Below are 17,182 nucleotides of genomic sequence, written 5' to 3' on the forward strand. Positions count from 1 at the left end.
TTGAGGCCCTAAAACACCAGGACAGTACAATTGCCACCCAAATGCACAGCAGTACCCAAATTACATTTATATCTTTTTTTTACACAAATAGAGCTTTCTTTTGGTGGTATTTGATCACAATTGTGTTCTTTATTTTTTAATATATACAGTTGTGTTCAAAATAATAGCAGTCAGACATCACTAACCTGATCAATCACTGTTTCTGGTAGAAATGATATTTCTATATGGCAAATAATTTACTAGCGGGTGTAGTAGAGTAATAGAAATCCAACAGACCCAACAGTCATGACATGCATGCTGCTGATTCTGTGTAAATGAATCACTAATTGAAAGGGGCATGTTCAAAATAATAGCAGTGTGGAGTTCTATTAGTGAGGTCATTCATTCTTTGAAAAACAGGTGGCAATTATTGCCCTTATTTAAGGAAGGAAGGCAGCAAATGTTGTATATGCTGGTTACAGTGCATTTCTCTCTGAAATTCTGAGGAAAATGGGTCGTTCCAGACATTGCTCAGAAGAACAGCGTACCTTGATTAAAAGATTGATTGGAGAGGGGAAAACATAAAAAGAAGTGCAGAAAATGATAGGCTGCTCAGCTAAAATGATCACAAATGCTTTAAAATGGCAACCAAAACCTGAAAGACGTGAAAGAAAGCGAAAAACTACCATTTGAATGGATAGAAGAATAGCCAAAATGGCAAGGACTCAGCCAACAATCAGCTCCACGAAGATCAAAGAATGTCTAAAGTTCCCTGTGAGTACTGTTACAATTAGAAGATGCCTATGTGAAGCCAAGCTATCTGCATGAAGTCCCCGCAATGTCCCACTGTTAAAAAAAAGACATGTGCTGAAGAGGTTACAATTTGCCAAAGAGCACATTGACTGGCCTAAAGAGAAATGGCGCAACATTTTGTGGACCAATGAAAGTAAGATTGTTCTTTTTGGGTCTAGTGGCTGGAGACAGTTTGTCAGACGACCCCCAAACACTGAATTCAAGCCGCAGTACACTGTGAAGACAGTGAAGCATGGTTGTGAAAGCATCAAGGGGATGTTTCTCATACTACGGTGTTGGGCCTATTTAACGCATACCAGGGATCATGGATCAATTTGAATACATCAGAATACTTATGCTGAAGAGGAAATGCCCTTGAAATGGGTGTTCCAACAAGACAACGACCCCAAACACACCAGTAAAATTGCAACATCTTGGTTCCAGACCAACAAGATTGATGTTATGGAGTGGCCAGCCCAATCCCCGGATCTTTATCCAATAGAAACCTTTCAGTTTCTGAGGCAAAACCAAGAAATAGAAAAGAACTGTGGAATGTAGTCCAATCATCCTGGGCTGGAATACCTGTTCACAGGTGCCAGAAGTTGGTTGACTCCATGCAACACAGATGTACAGCAGTTCTCAGAAACAGTGCTTATACAACTAAATATTAATTAAGTGATTCAAAGGAAAGCAAAATCTTCAAACATTTTTCAGTTTATATAGTGAATGTTTGAGTTTGTAAAGAAGAATACAAACACTGCTATTTTTTTGAACAGTCTAATAGTCACTTTTCTTCAATTTGAGGAACAACACAAATTTGATATATTTTTCTTCATGTTTTGATTTGGAATAGAATGTGTAGTGTTCCCAATGCATTTGTGTGTATGGAAATAAAAGCTATTAGAAGGATTATGAGCTTTATTCACTTTTTTTCAACACACTGCTGTTATTTTGAACACAACTGTATATACAAAAATATATGTGTATATGTCCAAGCACAATAGGAGTCGGGGGGGCGCATACACCTTGAACCTGGAAGCAGAGAGCGATGTACAGGTACGTTGCTGTGCCTGTAGGAGCCACCCATCCACAGTACAATGCGGGCGGTCCTGAAGTGGTTAAACACCTAATCATTTGAGAGGAAAATTAGAAAATAGAATTTTAGTTATTACATAACTGCATATTAGGTGAACTGTCTCTCCCCTTTAGTAAATCAACCACATCGTCTATCAGAGATGTACTCTTCACAGCATTTTATGCAAAATACTAGAATACTTTTAAGAGAAACTCTAGCCAGCTTATATATGCTTATTTAGACATTACTGTACTATTCTAAAAACCAGATGAGCTCCAGTTGAGCACCAAAGGTGGTATACCTGCAGGAACTAGTAATGGAAATCTGACCCTGCCCAAGTGACACCACTATATCCAAGCTGAGTTGCAGTTTCCACTATCACAACTCCATCACTCCAGTTTGTTAATATTATTTATTATCACACTGTTTATAGTCTAAAGTGCAGGCAGGTGACATAGAAAAAGGGTCTCACAGACACAGTGGTGTAGGATTATGGGGCGGGGGGTTGGTTTCCAGGGAGGCCTGTCCAAAAGCTTTGGTAGTGTCTAATCACCAGAAGGTAGCAGCATATAACCTATGGTCTATAGCCTGTGTCCTGTACTGTACAGTTAAGATAAAAGAAGTAGCAAAGTCAACTGCTTTTCTTCTAGAAATGAGTGGATGAATACTGTGGCTGGAAAATCAAGCATGCACCATACATGTGCTTATTTTTAGCGATACACATCTGAAATAGTCTGATTTCTGGTTCATTTATGGCTATACAAATGTACAACATTCTTGGACAATGTACAAGAAAAAAAGTCAACATATTAAAACAGTGGTAGTCAACTTACCTATTTAAGGGGTCTGAAGTACAACCCCTGACATAACTTAAGGGCCACACATATTTGGTGGGTGTAATGCTACAGTAAGTTGCTAGAGGCTGCAGACATGTAGCAAAATTAGTCACAAACTACAGGCATGCTACAGGAGATGGTCAGAGACTGCAGACCTGTATAGGTAGATGTTGTAGACTGCAGACATGTATAGGTAGATGTTGTAGACTGAAGACATGTATAAGTAAATGATGTAGACTGCAGACATGTATAGGTAAGTGATGTAGACTGCAGACATGTATAGAAGCTGTTGTAGTCTGAAGACATGTATAAAAGATTTTGTAGACTGGAGACATGTACAGTATTGTAGATGTTGTAGACTGGAGACATGCATAGCAGATGTAGCCTGCAGACATGTATAGTAGATGTTGTAGACTGGAGACATGTATAATAGATGTTGAAGACTGGAGAAATGTATAATAGATGTTGTAGCCTGCAGACATGTATAATAGATGTTGTAGACTGGAGACATGTATAGTAGATGTTGTAGACTGGAGACATGTATAGTAGATGTTGTAGACTGGAGACATGTATAGGTAGATGTAGACTGGAGACATGTATAGGTAGATGTTGTAGACTGCAGACATGCATAGTAGATGTTGTAGCCTACAGACATATACAGTGTAGTAGATGTTGAGGACTGGAGGCATGTATAGATAATGTTGTAGACTGAAGACATGTATAGATGATGTTGTAAACTGGAGGCATGTATAGGTAGATGTGGTAGACTGCAGACATGTATAGATGATGTTGTAAACTGGAGGCATGTATAGGTAGATGTTGTAGACTGCAGACATGTATAGTAGATGATGCAGACAGGTATAGAAGATGTTGCAGTCTGAGGACATGCATATAAGATGTTGTAGACTGGAGACATGTACAGTCTAGTAGATGTTGTATACTGGAGACGTGTATAGCAGATGTTGTAGCCTACAGACATGTATAGTAGATGTTGTAGACTGGAGACAAATATAATAGACGTTGTAGAACGGAGATATGTATAATAGATGTTGTAGACTGGAGACATGTATAGTAGATGTTGTAGACTGCAGACATGTATAGTAGATGATGTAGAAATCAAACTTTCACTTTTTAATACTTGGTTGCAAATCCTTTGCAGTCAATTACAGACTGAAGTCTGGAACGCATAGACATCACCAGACGCTGGGTTTCATCCCTGGTGATGCTCTGCCAGGCTTCTACTGCAACTGTCTTCAGTTCCTGCTTGTTCTTGGGGCATTTTCCCTTCAGTTTTGTCTTCAGCAAGTGAAATGCATGCTCAATCAGATTCAGGTCAGGTGTATTGACTTCTACATTCCACTTCTTTCCCTTAAACTCTTTGGTTGCTTTTGCAGTATGCTTTGGGTCATTGTCCATCTGCACTGTGAAGCGGCGTCCAATGGGTTCTAAAGCATTTGGCTGAATATGAGCAGATAATATTGCCCAAAACACTTCAGAATTCATCCTGCTGCTTTTGTCAGCAGTCACATCAATAAATACAAGAGAACCAGTTCCATTGGCAGCTATTTCTTGGTTTTGCCTCAGAAACTGCATTTGTAATGTCACCCCACAAGTTTTCTATTGGATTAAGATCCGGGGATTGGGCTGGCCACTCCATAACGTCAATCTTGTTGGTCTGGAACCAAGATGTTGCACGTTTACTGATGTGTTTGGGGTCATTGTCTTGTTGGAACACCCATTTCAAGGGCATTTCCTCTTCAGCATAAGGCAGCATGACCTCTTCAAGTATTCTGATGTATTCAAACTGATCCATGATCCCTGGTATGCGTTAAATAGGCCCAACACCGTAGTCTGAGAAACATCCCCATATCATGATGCTTGCACAACCATGCTTCACTGTCTTCACAGTGTACTGTGGCTTGAATTCAGTGTTTGGGGGTTGTCTGACAAACTGTCTCTGGCCACTAGACCCAAAAAGAACAATCTTACTTTCATCAGTCCACAAAATGTTGCGCCATTTCTCTTTAGGCCAGTCAATGTGCTCTTTGGCAAATTGTAACCTCTTCAGCACATGTTTTTTTTTCAACAGTGGGACTTTTGCGGGGGCTTCTTGCAGATAGCTTGGCTTCACATAGGCGTCTTCTAATTGTAACAGTACTCACAGGTAACTTTAGACATTCTTTGATCTTCCTGGTGCTGATTGTTGGCTGAGTCCTTGCCATTTTGGCTATTCTTCTATCCATTCGAATGGTAGTTTTTCATTTTCTTCCACGTCTTTCAGGTTTTGGTTGCCATTTTAAAGCATTTGCGATCATTTTAGCTGAGCAGACTATCATTTTCTGCACTTCTTTATATGTTTTCCCCTCTCCAATCAACTTTTTAATCAAGGTACACTGTTCTTCTGAACAATGTCTGGAACGACCCATTTTCCTCAGAATTTCAGAGAGAAATGCACTGTAACCAGCATGTACAACATTTGCTGCCTTCCTTCCTTAAATAAGGGCAATAATTGCCACCTGTTTTTCAAAGAATGAATGACCTCACTAATAGAACTCAACACTGCTATTATTTTGAACACGCCCCTTTCAATTAGTGATTCAATTACACAGAATCAGCAGCATGCATGTCATGACTGTTGGATTTGTTGGATTTCTATTACTCTACTACACCTGAAAAACCCAGGGCCTGACGGTTTCACTAAAGCTTAGTATACGAAGTTCTTCCCTCTGCTCCAACCCCATTTGTGTAGGTACTTTAACTCCCTAGGTCACATCCCTTCATGTGCCTTATTAGTACACATTATTGTCCTCCCAAAAGAAGGAAAGGACCATACCCTGCCTCAGAACTATCACCCAATCTCTCTGCTTAACACCAACTTAAAAAGATCTTTGCTAAAATCCTCGCCAACCAGCTGAAACATCTCCTTCCCTCCATAATTCATCCCGACCAAATGGGATTTATTGTGGGACATGAACCTAGGGACAACTCCATAAGTGCATTTATATTATAAAAAATGGAAAAACCCAGTGATGATCAAATATCACCAAAAGAAATCTATATTCGTGTGAAAAAAAATGACAAATTTAATTTGTGTAGTGTTGCATGATCCCACAACTGCCAGGTAAAATAGTGCGGTGCTGAATAGCAACACTGGTCTGGTCATGAAGGGGTTAAACCCTTCCAGGGGTCAAGTGGTTAAATACAAGTTTTATTTTTTATTTTATTGACAGGTTAGTATACTTATCTTTGTAGATGTGCACTAGCACTGCTCTCACAGAAAGAGACAGAATTTCCAAAAGTTGCCAGTTTTTATTATACAAAATATACACAAAAATTACAACATTATTGTTCTTATTGAAGATATTTTTAGGCTGAGTTGAAGCAATGAATTGTAATCATTTCTAGCATTTTTATTAACTTCTAAAATGTGTACTAATTACAAAATGTACACATAAAATACACTAAGGGCTTGTTCACACGTGTGTGTTATAAACCGCGATATGCATTTTTTTAAAAATACATTGCATTAACATTTTTAATGCAGTGCATTAAAATTTAGCAAAACGCATATGCATTTTACATGCATTTTCAGCACTGGTCATCTAAGAAAAAAATGCACCCAAAAAAACCATGGTGCTTTTTTGGAGCATTTCCGTTGACTATAATGGAAGGTGCATTTTTCAAACCAGTGCACCCAAAGATGCCGCAAGCAAGACTTTTTTAAAATGCAACACACTTAAAAAAACACAGCACAAAGATGTGAACAAATAGAATTTTTTCATACACTTTTGCCGCGCTGAAAAGGTTCGTTTTAGCATGGCAAAAAGGCTCTAGTGTGAGCAGGGCCTAATTCAGGATAATTGCTATATCCAAACTAGTGTTTTGTACCACGCAGTCATAGTTACATCATAATAAAGAGACCACTGCGAGATTCCTATTTTGTATGTGTCAATTCAGCACTTTCAGTGAATCATGACAAAAAGTTACAAATAAGTTTGACTAATGTCTTTGTCCATATGTATGGCCCATCATAGTTGTACATTTTTAAGGCAAAATACATACTGTATATTATAACACTGTATATTTTTCTTCTACTTGGTTTCTTGTTTTGTGTTGGTGAGTATATTCCTGGTACAGTTCTTTGAATACTTCTCGCACTCCCATTTGTAGGGATGCATTTAGGAACTTGATATCACGGTCAATACACAGGTCCAATATGTGAAAAATACCTCCTGTGAGATGCTTCTTCACAGCAGGTTGAAGTGTAACCTGAGCAAAAAGAGACTTGTTATAGCATCAGTCATTCAATTACAGAACACATTTTAGATATTTTTAAAACACACTGTGTGTGTTTTAGGCAGGTGTGAAAAAATGCTGTAAATTCACAATGCCTTCAAAATTGAAGTGTTAATAGTTTATTTTTATCAACTAACAAAATATAAAGTAAAGGAACAGACAAGAAATCCAAATCAAATTAATATTTGGTGTGACCTCTCTTTGCCTTCAAAACAACATCAATTCTTCATTTTTTCTAGACACACAGTTTTCGAAGGCACTCAGCAGGTAGGTTGTTCCAAACATCTTGGAGAACTAACCACAGACCTTCTGTGGATGTAGGCTGCCTCAGATCACTTCTATTTCTGAAAGCATCTTTAATTTACAGCATTTTTTTCACACCTGCCTAAAACTTTTGCAGTGTGTGTGCGTGTGTATGCATATATGTATGTATGTGTGTGTGTGTGTGTGTATATATATACAGTCAGGTCCATAAATATTGGGACATGGACACAATTCTAACATTTTTGGCTCTATACACCACCACAATGGATTTGAAATGAAACAAACAAGATGTGCTTTAACTGCAGACTGTCAGCTTTAATTTGAGGGTATTTACATCCAAATCAGGTGAACGATGTAGGAATGACAACAGTTTGCATATGTGCCTCCCATTTGTTAAGAGACCAAAAGTAATGGGACAATTGGCTTCTCAGCTGTTCCATGGCCAGGTGTGTGTTATTCCCTCATTATCCCAATTACAATGAGCAGATAAAAGGTCCAGAGTTCATTTCAAGTGTGCTATTTGCATTTGGAATCTGTTCCTGTCAACTCTCAAGATGAGATCCAAAGAGCTGTCACTATCAGTGAAGCAAGCCATCATTAGGCTGAAAAAACAAAACAACCCCATCAGAGAGATAGCAAAAACATTAGGCGTGGCCAAAACAACTATTTGGAACATTCTTAAAAAGAAGGAACGCACCGGTGAGCTCAGCAACACCAAAAGACCCGGATGACCACGGAAAACAACTGTGGTGGATGACCGAAGAATTCTTTCCCTGGTGAAGAAAACACCCTTCACAACAGTTGGCCAGATCAAGAACACTCTCCAGGAGGTAGGTGTATGTGTGTCAAAGTCAACAATCAAGAGAAGACTTCACCAGAGTGAATACAGAGGGTTCACCACAAGATGTAAACCATTGGTGAGCCTCAAAAACAGAAAGGCCAGATTAGAGTTTGCCAAACGACATCTAAAAAAGCCTTCACAGTTCTGGAACAACATCCTATGGACAGATGAGACCAACATCAACTTGTACCAGAGTGATGGGAAGAGAAGAGTATGGAGAAGGAAAGTAACTGCTCATGATCCTAAGCATACCACCTCATCAGTGAAGCATGGTGGTGGTAGTGTCATGGCGTGGGCATGTATGGCTGCCAATGGAACTGGTTCTCTTGTATTTATTGATGATGTGACTGCTGACAGAAGCAGCCGGATGAATTGTGAAGTGTTTCGGGCAATATTATCTGCTCATATTCAGCCAAATGCTTCAGAACTCATTGGACGCCCCTTCACAGTGCAGATGGACAATGACCCAAAGCATACTGCAAAAGCAACCAAAGAGTTTTTTAAGGGAAAGAAGTGGAATGTTATGCAATGGCCAAGTCAATCACCTGACCTGAATCCGACTGAGCATGCATTTCACTTGCTGAAGACAAAACTGAAGGGAAAATGCCCCAAGAACAAGCAGGAATTGAAGACAGTTGCAGTAGAGGCCTGGCAGAGCATCACCAGGGATGAAACCCAGCTTCTGGTGATGTCTATGCGTTCCACACTTCAGGCTGTAATTGACTGCAAAGGATTTGCAACCAAGTATTAAAAAGTGAAAGTTTGATTTATGATTATTATTCTGTCCCATTACTTTTGGTCTCCTAACAAGTGGGAGGCACATATGCAAAGTGTTGTAATTCCTACACTGTTCGCCTGATTTGGATGTAAATACCCTCAAATTAAAGCTGACAGTCTGCAGTTAAAGCCTATCTTGTTAGTTTCATTTCAAATCCATTGTGGTGGTGTATAGAGCCAAAAATGTTAGAATTGTGTCAATGTCCCAATATTTATGGACCTGACTGTATATATATATATATATATATATATATATTTTTTTTTTTTTTTTTCTTTTGGCACATGGTGGAAGTGTGAACACCTTTCATTTGCATTGCATGGATTGGTTCTCTTTGCAGATTGGATCCAGCATCTTTAAAGTTGGCAGTTTAATCATTAGCACCATATATTGGCTTTTAACACCAATATTCATATTTAATGAATTTTCATGCATTTAAAGTGGTGGAAAGGCTCAAGGATTTTACCTTTATGCATTCTATGCATGAAGGTAAAAAACATTCTCTGTGCAGCATCCCCCCCCAGCCCCACCTAATGCTCACCTAAGCCCCCTTTCCAACTAGTGATGTGCACTGGAGTCCAGGCTGTCCCGGAACTCCCTCTCCTCATTGGCTGAGAAAGCAGCGGGAGCCATTAGCTGTCAATCACAGCCAGTGAGTCAATGAGATGAGAGAGGGGAGTGGGGCCAAGCCACGGCTCCATGAGTCAATAGACACACAGAGCAGCGGGAGCACCCGACAGGAGGGAGTGGCCAGGAGCGTCGGCGGGGGACCCAAGAAGAGGAGGATCCGGGCTGCTCTGTGCAAAAACACTACACAGAGCAGGTAAATATAGACATGTTTGTTATTTTTTTAAAAAAAAGCCTTTAGAATCACTTTAATCACTTATACCCCCTTCCTGCCCAGGCCAATTTTCAGCACTGAAACACTTTGAATGACAATTGCGTGGTCATGCAACAACGTACTCATATGAAATTTTTATCATTTTGTTTCACACAAATAGAGCTTTCTTTTGGTGGTATTTAATCACCACTGGGTCTTTTACTTTTGTGCTATAAACAAAAAAAGAGCAAAAAATTAAAAAAAAAAAAGTTTTTCTTTGTTTCTATTATAAAATTTTGCAAACAAGTAATTTTTCTCCTTCACAGATGTGCATTGATGAGACTGCACTAATAGGCAGCACTGATGGACACTGATAGGCAGCACTGATGGGTGGTGTGACAGGAGTGACTTTTGGGGGTGGGGGACCCCTGTGTCAGCTCATGTTCCCTTCATTATGTTTAACCCACCCTGTGCCTGTTAAGGGGTACAGGGTGTGAATGTGAATGTCTTAGTATTGTGTATTGGTGTGGGGATTGTCCTTTGTTCTCTGCCATGTGGTTGTCCATGGTTGGGTGGGGGGGGGGGGGGTGTTTCCTGTGAGCCCTTACCACTGATGGGGCGGGCTGATGTGTTTCCTGTTCCTGATTGTGTTTCCCCCGCCCTGTGTGTATATCTTGTGTTTGTGTAAAAATAAAGGAGTTGACTTCCTGTCTTAAGAAGAGTCTGTTGCTGTCTATTTCCTACATGATCAGTGGGTGGTGTCCGGCGATTTGTGTTCGGACAGGGAAGCTGGAGTATAACGAAAAATTGGCCTGGGCAGGAAGGGGGTATAAGTGGTTAAAGTGATTCTAAAGGCTTTTTTTTTTTTAAACAACAACATGTCTATATTTACCTGCTCTGTGTAGTGTTTTTGCACAGAGCAGCCCGGATCCTCCTCTTCTTGGGTCCCCCGCCGACGCTCCTGGCCTCTCCCTCCTGTCGGGTGCTCCAGCTGCTCTGTGTGTCCATTTACTCATGGAGCCGCGGCTCGGCCGCACTCCCCTCTCTCTTCTCATTGCGGTCTGGTCCCTTTACAGGCAGTACTGATGAGCTGGCACTAACTGGCGGCACAGGTGGGTGGCACTGATTCGCACAGGTGATTGGCACTGATCATCAGTGCCCTGATCATCAGTGCTGATCTGTTTTCTGACAATTGCCGGTTATCAACAGTACTTTCCTCACGTTGTGACAGTGTGAGGAAAGTGCAGCAGATAACCGGCAACTGCATTTAACCGGTGATCTGCTGTGTCATTGGCCTTTTACCACATCACGTGATCAGCTGTGTTCATAGGACACAGTGATCATGGAGATCGCTGAGGTCACACGGGAGGGGACATTCTGGGAGGACGTCATATGACGCCCTCTCAGAACTGGACAACCACACTGTTGCCCAGTTGTCAAGTAGTTAATAAGCTTAATTTGAATGAGATTTTTTTTTAATATTATTTATTGTGTATGTTATAACTGCCAACTACTTGGCAATATTGAGGAATCTACATAGTTATTGATTCTAGCATGTTGCATTTTTATCCTTTAAGAGTCAGAGCTTCTGCATCACGTGACCAGACTGGAATGGATTGAATAAATGTATTTACACAAACTTTCTTTTTACCAGCACTATAATGCAAAGGTACGGGAAGGGAGAAGCAGTGGTTTTAAGCATAGCCTTTACTTCCACTTCATGAAAAAGAGAGGAAGGCGCCTCTAAGTGAAGTATAAACAATTTATTAATGAACAATAGATAAATTGCACTTGCAAGATAAATAGTTAAATAGACTCATCCTGTAGTGTGTTAAGATCCAGGTGAGACATCCAGCCGTCCAGCAGCAGCTCAGTTCATAGGATCAGAAAGTATGAACTAGGATGTGTTACATCCTACTGCAACATACTGATCCTATGTACTGAGCTGTTGCTGGACGGCTGGATGTCTCACCTGGATCTTAACACACCACACAATGAGTCTTTTTAACTATTTATCTTGTAAGTGCAATTTATCTATTGTTCATTATTAAATTGTTTATACTTCACTTAAAGGCGCCTTCTTCTCTTTTTCGTGTTTACTGCATTACAGCCTTGCTTCCACCATAAGAAAAGCTGCCTCAGTGTCATTGCTCCTATTCATCCATCCCTGATATCCATCTGGCACCTTTATCCTTCAACTACAGAGGTTGGGCTCTAATAAGCGCGCCCTATATAATATACATTTACTTCCACATAGATAAAAGAAAACATTGATCATACCTTCTGTAGCTCATTAACATACTGTGAAACCATGAAAGCAGAAAACACAGTGAATTCCTCTGTTTTAGCTGCAATATGAGTGTACATTCGTTCCACCAATTGTGCGCATTTCATTACGATTTCCAATTCATGACCTGTACCTGTTAAAAAGATGAAGAACAGTAAACTAATGATGCTTCGTTATTTAACAAGAATATACTAGCAGTGACCCCATTTTTTACACTGTACATTTCTAGCATTTAAACAAATGCGAAGTGGAAAAAGTGTGCACATTTTAAAAATGTGTACATCTGTGAAAAACTGAGCTATTTACATGCTAAAAGATCACAATAAAAATAATAATTAGTAAACAATTTTTTTTTTTGCATTATATGTGCAAGTGTGTTGCAAGGTGTTCCTGCCTGAATCTGGATGCCACACCAGACCAACATTCAGCATTCTGTGACTTAAAAAAACCTCTGGAAAGCCCCTTCCCCCAAATCCAGACACTGACTACTAAGAAAATCATCTTCCACTCTGCAGACTCCCGTTGTTGCCCCCTTGATGAATAATGTAGACCATGGCATTGTCCTTTTGGATTCTCACCAGGTATACAGTTGTGTTCAAAATAATAGCAGTGTTTTGAAAAAAGTGAATAAAGCTCAAAATCCTTCTAATAGCTTTTATTTCCATACACACAAATGCATTGGAAACACTACACATTCTATTCCAAATCAAAACATGAAGAAAAATATATCAAATTTGTGTTGTTCCTCTAAAAAAATTGAAGAAAAGTGAATATTAGACTGTTCAAAAAAATAGCAGTGTTTGTATTCTTCTTTACAAACGCAAACATTCACTATATAAACTGAAAAATGTTTGAAGATTTTGCTTTCCTTTGAATCCCTTAATTAATATTTTGTTGTATAAGCACTGTTTCTGAGAACTGCTGTACATCTGTGTTGCATGGAGTCAACCAACTTCTGGCACCTGTGAACAGGTATTCCAGCCCAGGATGATTGGACTACATTCCACAGTTCTTCTCTATTTCTTGGTTTTGCCTCAGAAACTGCATTTTTAATGTCACCCCACAAGTTTTCTATTGGATTAAGATTCGGGGATTGGGCTGGCCACTCCATAACGTCAATCTTGTTGGTCTGGAACCAAGATGTTACACGTTTACTGGTGTGTTTGGGGTCATTGTCTTGTTGGAATACCCATTTCAAGGGCATTTCCTCTTCAGCATAAGACATCATGACCTCTTCAAGTATTCTGATGTATTCAAACTGATCCATGATCCCTGGTATGCGTTAAATAGGCCCAACACCGTAGTATGAGAAACATCCCCATATCATGATGCTTGCGCAACCATGCTTCACTGTCTTCACAGTGTACTGTGGCTTGAATTCAGTGTTTGGGGGTTGTCTGACAAACTGTCTCTGGCCACTAGACCCAAAAAGAACAATCTTACTTTCATCAGTCCACAAAATGTTGCACCATTTCTCGTTAGGCCAGTCAATGTGCTCTTTGGCAAATTGTAACCTCTTCAGCACGTCTTTTTTTCAACAGTGGGACTTTGCGGGGGCTTCTTGTAGATAGCTTGGCTTCACATAGGCGTCTTTTAATTGTAACAGTACTCACAGGTAACTTTAGACGTTCTTTGATCTTCCTGGAGCTGATTGTTGGCTGAGTCCTTGCCATTTTGGCTATTCTTCTATCCATTCGAATGGTAGTTTTTCACTTTCTTCCACGTCTTTCAGGTTTTGGTTGCCATTTTAAAGCATTTGCGATCATTTTAGCTGAGCAGCCTATCATTTTCTGCACTTCTTTATATGTTTTCCCCTCTCCAATCAACTTTTTAATCAAGGTACGCTGTTCTTCTGAACAATGTCTGGAACGACCCATTTTCCTCAGAATTTCAGAGAGAAATGCACTATAACCAGTATGTACAACAACATTTGCTGCCTTCCTTCCTTAAATAAGGGCAATAATTGCCACCTGTTTTTCAAAGAATGAATGACCTCACTAATAGAACTCCACACTGCTATTATTTTGAACATGCCCCTTTCAATTAGTGATTCAATTACACAGAATCAGCAGCATGCATGTCATGACTGTTGGGTTTGTTGGATTTCTATTACTCTACTACACCTGCTAGTAAATTATTTGCCATGTAGAAATATCATTTCTACCAAAAACAGTGATTGATCAGGTTAGTGATGTCTGACTGCTATTTTTTTGAACTGTATTTGCTGTAGAGGAGTCCAATGCTGGAGGGACAACTGAGTTCCAGAATGTAATTAGGAAGGGGAATGCATGGCACCCATTATTCAAGCTGTCGTATACAATAATAAAAATGAAAAAAAAAATATCTTTATAGACTCAAGGCACCCTTGTTCTTAGCACGTTCCTTAAGTTTAAATTCATAGGGGTGTTTAACATTAGGCCAAGTACTCTAATCCATGAGATAAGTGCAGCGGTGACTTCATCAGATTGAGGATCTAACTGAGGCTTTGCAGAGTCTGTACTATCTTTTGGATGTTGGCTTACAGGGAGGACTGGTCCTTTAACAGATCATTCAGGTAACCCGCAATATGAATCCCCTGAGCATGGAGCAGAGCCCACAGCCAGGCAGACACCTTGATGAAAACCTGAGTGGGGATGTACAGGGGACAGACCAATGCAAAGGTGACAAACAGGTAATGCTTATCGCCCAATGCAAACTGCAATAGTGTTAACAAGAAGATGGGACACATGCAGGTAAGAATTCCTGGTGTTTATCGAGGTCAGGAAATATGTGGGGAGGCAATGACATGACTGATTTGGCATTTTAAATGTGAAAATTTGGAACCCGTAGGAACAAGCTGACAGTCTTCAACAACAGAATGTGCCAGATTCTTCTGTCAGGTTTGGGAACCTTAAAAAGGTTCAAGTAGAAACCTTGAAAACATTCTCCTGTTTGTACAGAAGTAATGACCTTATGAGACAAGAAAGTTTGAAAGTATGAAGCAAGGAAGAGGCTTCCCATGCCAAGTGTAAGACAGGAACTTTCCTTTGTAAGATGTCATGGCCCTCCAAGCCATCCAAGACTGGTATCAAGCCCTCTTCATAGTGCTGTGGCACCCACACCTCTCAGAATGATGAGAGGGGACATCTGTTGGCCTTCTGGTCCCAGAGAATCTCAGATGCCTGTCTGGTTTGTTGGTAAAAAGACTAGAAAAACTTAATGTAAATAAATCACCAGGACCAGATGGTCTACACCTGAGTGTCCTCAAAGTACGTAGCCATGTCATAGCTAGACCATTATTCCCAATTTGTAAGGAAAGCTTACTTACTGAAATGGTACCAACTGTTTGGCAAAAAGCAAACATGGTACCAATAATCAAAAAAAGGGCCAAGATATACACCTGGAAACCTCAAACCTGTCAGCCTGACATCAATAGTATGTAATATATTGCAAGGAATGATAAGGGGCCATAGCCAAGAATTTGTTGATGAGAATAGTACCAGTAGTAGTAACCACCATGGATTTATGAAAAACTCTTCTTGCCAGACAAACCTTTAACCATTCTATCAGGAGGTAGGCTGTAATTTGGATAGATGAAGGCCTGTGGATGTAGTGTATCTAGATATCCCTAAGGCATTTAATACAGTACCGCAATAATGCTTAATTTACAAATTAAAGTCTTTTGACATTGATGTTGCATGTACCTGGATAAAAAACTGGTTACAGGGGCGCATCCAGAGAGGAGTGATTAATGGCATGTTTTCTGACTCATCTAGACTTGTAAGTGGTGTGCCCCAGGACTCTGCCCTGGGAGCCACTTCTGACTACAACAATTCACTGTCATCCACCATGGACATATATGCCCCCCTCAGTACATACCGAATTAGGCCCTGACAGCTACAGCCCTGGAAAACAGACAATATCAGATGCCTAAAACAATTTAGCCATTTATGGCGTAAGACTAAGACCCAGCAAGACTTCGACCAACATAAATCTGCCCTTCAAAAATACAACTCCTGTCTCCACACTGCCAAACAGACCTATTTTATCACTCTCATTAACACTCTCTCACGCAATCCCCGTAAACGCTTTTCTACCTTTAAATCTCTACTTCGTCCTTCTTTACCTCCACCCACTAACTCACTCATTGCCCAGGAGATTGCTAATCACTTCAAAAATAAGATTGATACAACTCATGACGAGATCTCCACTGTACAGATATCTCCCTCACCCTACACTCCTTGTCCACCTGCACAATCTATACTTCCCTTGTTTAACCGAGCTACTATAGAGGAGGTTGGTAAACTTTTTCTAAAGCCCAGCTAACCACCTGTCCCCTGGACCCTGTTCCCTCGCAAATACTACAGTCACCCTCTGTCTCTATCCTTCACTCTTTAACTCATATCTTCAATCTCTCCCTTCCTACTGGCATATTTCCCAACTCTCTAAAACATGAACTAGTCACCCCATACTTAAAAAGGCCTCACTGGACCCCACCAATCTTAGCAACCTGAGACCCATCTCCTTACTCCCTTTTACCTCCAAACTCCTTGAACGTCTAGTCTACAACCGGCTGAGCTGCCACCTTATTGAGAATAACCTTCTCGATCCCCTTCAGTCTGGATTTCGTCCACAGCACTCCACAGAAACTGTTTTCCTAAAACTCACAAGCGACTTGCTAAGCGCTAAAACTAATAGTCACTATTCCGTACTCTTACTCTTGGACCTCTCCGCTGCCTTTGATACAGTTGACCACTTTGTCCTCCTCAAAAAACTCTATTTACTTGTTCTCCGTGACTGTACTCTCCGTTGTTTTGAATCTTACCTATCTCACCACACCATCAGTGTCACTTACAACTCTACTTCCTCCTCTAATACTCCTCTTACTGTCGGGGTCCCTCAAGGTTCTGTCCTTGGACCTCTCTCGATCTACACCTCTTCCTTGGGTCAGCTGATAGCTTCCCATGGTTTCCAATACCATTACTATGCTGATGACACACAAATATATATCTCTTTATTCCTCAACTCACCCCATCAGTTTCCTCACGTATCACTGATTTACTGACATCAGACTGGATGTCACACCACTTCCTAAAACTCAATCTATCCAAAACTGAGCTCATAATATTTCCTCCCCCACGTGCCTCTTCCCCTGGTTTCTTGGTCAGGATCAATAGCACCACTATCAACCTATCCCTGCATGCCAGAGTGCTAGGGGTAACCCTGGATTCTGAATTA

General features: G+C 40.4%; 1 protein-coding gene across 1 annotated transcript in view; it reads right to left on the reverse strand.

Annotated features, from left to right (window-relative positions):
* Nucleotides 1–5,971: 5,971 nt before the first annotated feature.
* URB2 (URB2 ribosome biogenesis homolog) overlaps nt 5,972–17,182 on the reverse strand; it is a 95,794-nt gene continuing 84,583 nt past the window's right edge. Inside the window, exons 9-10 of the mRNA XM_089668553.1 lie at nt 11,959–12,098; nt 5,972–6,951 (exon numbers count right to left, since the gene is read on the reverse strand). Of these exons, the coding sequence (XP_089524679.1) occupies nt 6,751–6,951; nt 11,959–12,098 (341 nt within the window). The 3' untranslated portion in view covers nt 5,972–6,750. The remainder of the gene's footprint in view (nt 6,952–11,958; nt 12,099–17,182) is intronic.

The sequence above is a fragment of the Staurois parvus genome, unplaced genomic scaffold (genome assembly GCF_062004578.1).
Source record: "Staurois parvus isolate SC_StPar_1 unplaced genomic scaffold, SC_StPar_1.0 ptg000059l, whole genome shotgun sequence".
In the NCBI taxonomy this organism is placed as follows: Eukaryota; Metazoa; Chordata; class Amphibia; order Anura; family Ranidae; genus Staurois; species Staurois parvus.